Genomic DNA, 3008 nt, shown 5'->3' on the forward strand with positions numbered 1-3008 from the left:
AAACCAACCGACAATGTTAAAACAACATAAATTCAGCTTTGATACCTCGTGTTTTGGGACCTGTAACTCAATACATATGTAACCAAATAACATATTCATATAGTCTAAAATGAAACACAAACAATAAACTACATATTGAAATAAATTTCATGTTGGTCCAAATTTATTACCTGGGAACCGGTGTCACCAAACCAGTTCAAACGAAGAAGTTATAGAAGTTTAAAGAAGTAACAAATGCAACACATTTAAAAAATAATAATACGGGTTGGTCCCAGTTTATTACCTGGAACCGGTGTCACCAAACCGGTTTATACTCGAAACCGAAATTGATGATCATTAAAAAATCGAAAACCGGCCCACTATACAAAAATCGATCTCGATTTGCTTGGTTCGCTCCACTTTGACCCGATCGGACCGTTTGTGCACCCCTACTTCAAATAATCATATCCCAAATACCCCTAAATCCATGCCATATCCCAAATACCCCTAAATCCATGCCATATGTTGATATATTTTTGTCCTTATCTTACATCTTCGAGATTTGAAAAATCTTTTCAATAAAGGCCATTTGACTTTTCTCCTTCTCTGTTTTCGTAGAGGTAGAACTGAGATCCTTCTCGTAGGCTTAATTCTTCCTAGTTTGATGTCCACTTTGTCGTTCCCATGTTGAAAACTTCAAGCATTTGTTTGAGAATGCAAGATTACTTCTCATTTGGCTCTTTGGTTTAACTTTCTTGGCCTAACTCGTTGATCATTAGTAAACCGATAAGAGAGCTCCTTCAAGTCATTTTGCAGACTACTTGGTTTTCTAGTAGGAATTGTAAATTCCATGTAATTGTTTCTTTTTCTAGTTGTTTGCTAGATTTAGCCGTTAAAAAAAATATTGATTAATATCTTCATGTAGCAGGCATTCTCGGCACATGAACTGTTTTCTTTGAAACTTCACTTTAAAATATATATAATCTCCCGAAATACAATGAAATCATGAGATAACAAAATAAGTCAGATTTGAAATCTCTCGATCACATCAAATCAAAGCAAAATGACAAGAATGAATTAATTTCATGAAAAACAACAATATCATTCACGACGATCATTTTCACCAATGTGTATTAATTTAAAAGTTGGCAAAATGATGTATTTCCAATTATGCATCCTAAATATTATTCTTATTATAGTATAGTATTTGTAGTAGGATTTAGTACACTCAATATTAAATACGTGCATCCATAAAAACACTACTTTTTATTGAATAAGTAAAATAATATTATTATAAACGAGAAGTGTAGAATAAACCATGAATATTAAATATATCCAAACAAGAGAACAACCAATAACAAATAATTAGGTGGCATAGTCACATTCACACCTCTCGTGGATCTACAAAAAGAGGTTTTGTTTGTGGGATTCTTGTCAATTCATTTACACTTTCTATATGTTCACTTTTCAAGGCCTTTATGCACCACAAATCCTCAAGGCATGAAAGCATCCTCCAATGTGGGATATGAGGTCTCACCCTTTCATCATACCTTCCCAACTCCGTGACAACCATTTTACAATCCACATCGACTCGAGCCATGTTGTGCACGTATCTACATAGGGCTCGAACCATCTTCCTAGACACCTCACCCTCTTGGTGCACCCCATACAAGAAATAGAATCCAAATGGTTCAAATAGACTACACAACAACGTTGGCATGTTAAAACATGCAAACGCTTTATCAATCACTTTTGACACCTCGGAGTACATCAAACAAGAAACCGGAGCTTTCCCTATTCGTAATTTGAACAACCCCCCACTATTCCAAACACTTAACATAGCCCAATTGGATGGGAAATTACCATTTTGCCCGAATTGAGCGTGTTCGCCTCTTTCGCATGCCACCCACGTGCCTAAACTTAGTTTGTTTCCAAGCACTTTATCGATGTCAGCTGGGAAAAACTCAGTCAAACCCATGAACCTACGGTATAAATACTCTGCATTTTCTTCATTTATTTTAAAAATCTCGACTTTTGATGAGATTTTAAGGGGTCGGGATTTGACCGGATGAATGAGGATTGCGGGTGTTCTAAATTTAACATATTGGAGTTTATTTACAAAGAGATTAACCGAAGCATTGTTATCTTTCTCGGTTGCCATGTATGCGTAGTCCACTTGGTTCCCAACGAACCATTCTTCTAAATGGTGCACAAGGCTCGAACCAATGCCTTTACGCCGATGAAATGGTGAGACCCTTAGCCCTAAAATGTAGCCAACTTTAGCCAAATCTTTCAGTGTGACCACTTTGATTGAACCCTGAATTGCACCAACTAGCTCATGGTTCAACTCGGCAACCTACAAAACAAGTAAGCAAAAGGGTCTAAGAAATTGAAATAAAGATTGTGTTATATTGAATGTACAAGTTTACCAGCATGATGTACAAGGGACTATTGCGTATTCTACAGATGGGGTCACCCATGGTGTCAGAGAAGAGGAACACATGTGATGGGCCTACTTCACATCTTCTTTCAAGAAGTTCAAGTCTTGCTCTATCAAGACTTCCATCATAGCTTCTTACCTTAATCTCTTCAAATTCCATTTTTACAATTTACATAAATAAACCAAAAAAAATGATATAGATATATAGATATCTGTAAGTATAGAAAAGTGTATTTGTGTAATATGAAATATATTGAATATAAAAGGAAAAAAGATTGAAGAGTTTGGAGGGGTTAGGGTTTTAGCATATACAAGTACAAGTGTCTTGAAATCAAATGGGGTAATGGGGATTGATTTATAAGGATGTGGGGGTATGCTTTTTTAAAGCCATCACGATCAATTCCACACCCAAAATTGCTAATATTTTATCCAAATTTTAAAAGGTTTAATTACAAAATTATAAACGATCAACTTTATTGTTCTTAATTTGTTCACCGAAGTTTGGATTATTTTTATTTTTATTTTTCAAAAAACTTAAATTTTGTATATGTTTTCTTTATGGTAATATACACCAAATTAAAAATTCAGG

General features: G+C 34.9%; 1 protein-coding gene across 1 annotated transcript; it reads right to left on the reverse strand.

Annotated features, from left to right (window-relative positions):
* Positions 1 to 1293: 1293 nt before the first annotated feature.
* LOC145055321 (Acyl-CoA N-acyltransferases (NAT) superfamily protein) lies at positions 1294 to 2726 on the reverse strand. Its single transcript, XM_079003614.1, has 2 exons — positions 2409 to 2726; positions 1294 to 2335 (listed from the first exon to the last, which is right to left on the reverse strand). Exons 1-2 carry the CDS (start codon positions 2577 to 2579, stop codon positions 1364 to 1366), a joined length of 1143 nt encoding a protein of 380 aa, XP_078859740.1. The 5' UTR covers positions 2580 to 2726; the 3' UTR covers positions 1294 to 1363.
* Positions 2727 to 3008: the final 282 nt, after the last annotated feature.

This window comes from Lactuca serriola, chromosome 5 (genome assembly GCF_051521515.1).
Source record: "Lactuca serriola cultivar US96UC23 chromosome 5, Lser_US96UC23_V15, whole genome shotgun sequence".
Lineage (NCBI taxonomy): Eukaryota > Viridiplantae > Streptophyta > Magnoliopsida > Asterales > Asteraceae > Lactuca > Lactuca serriola.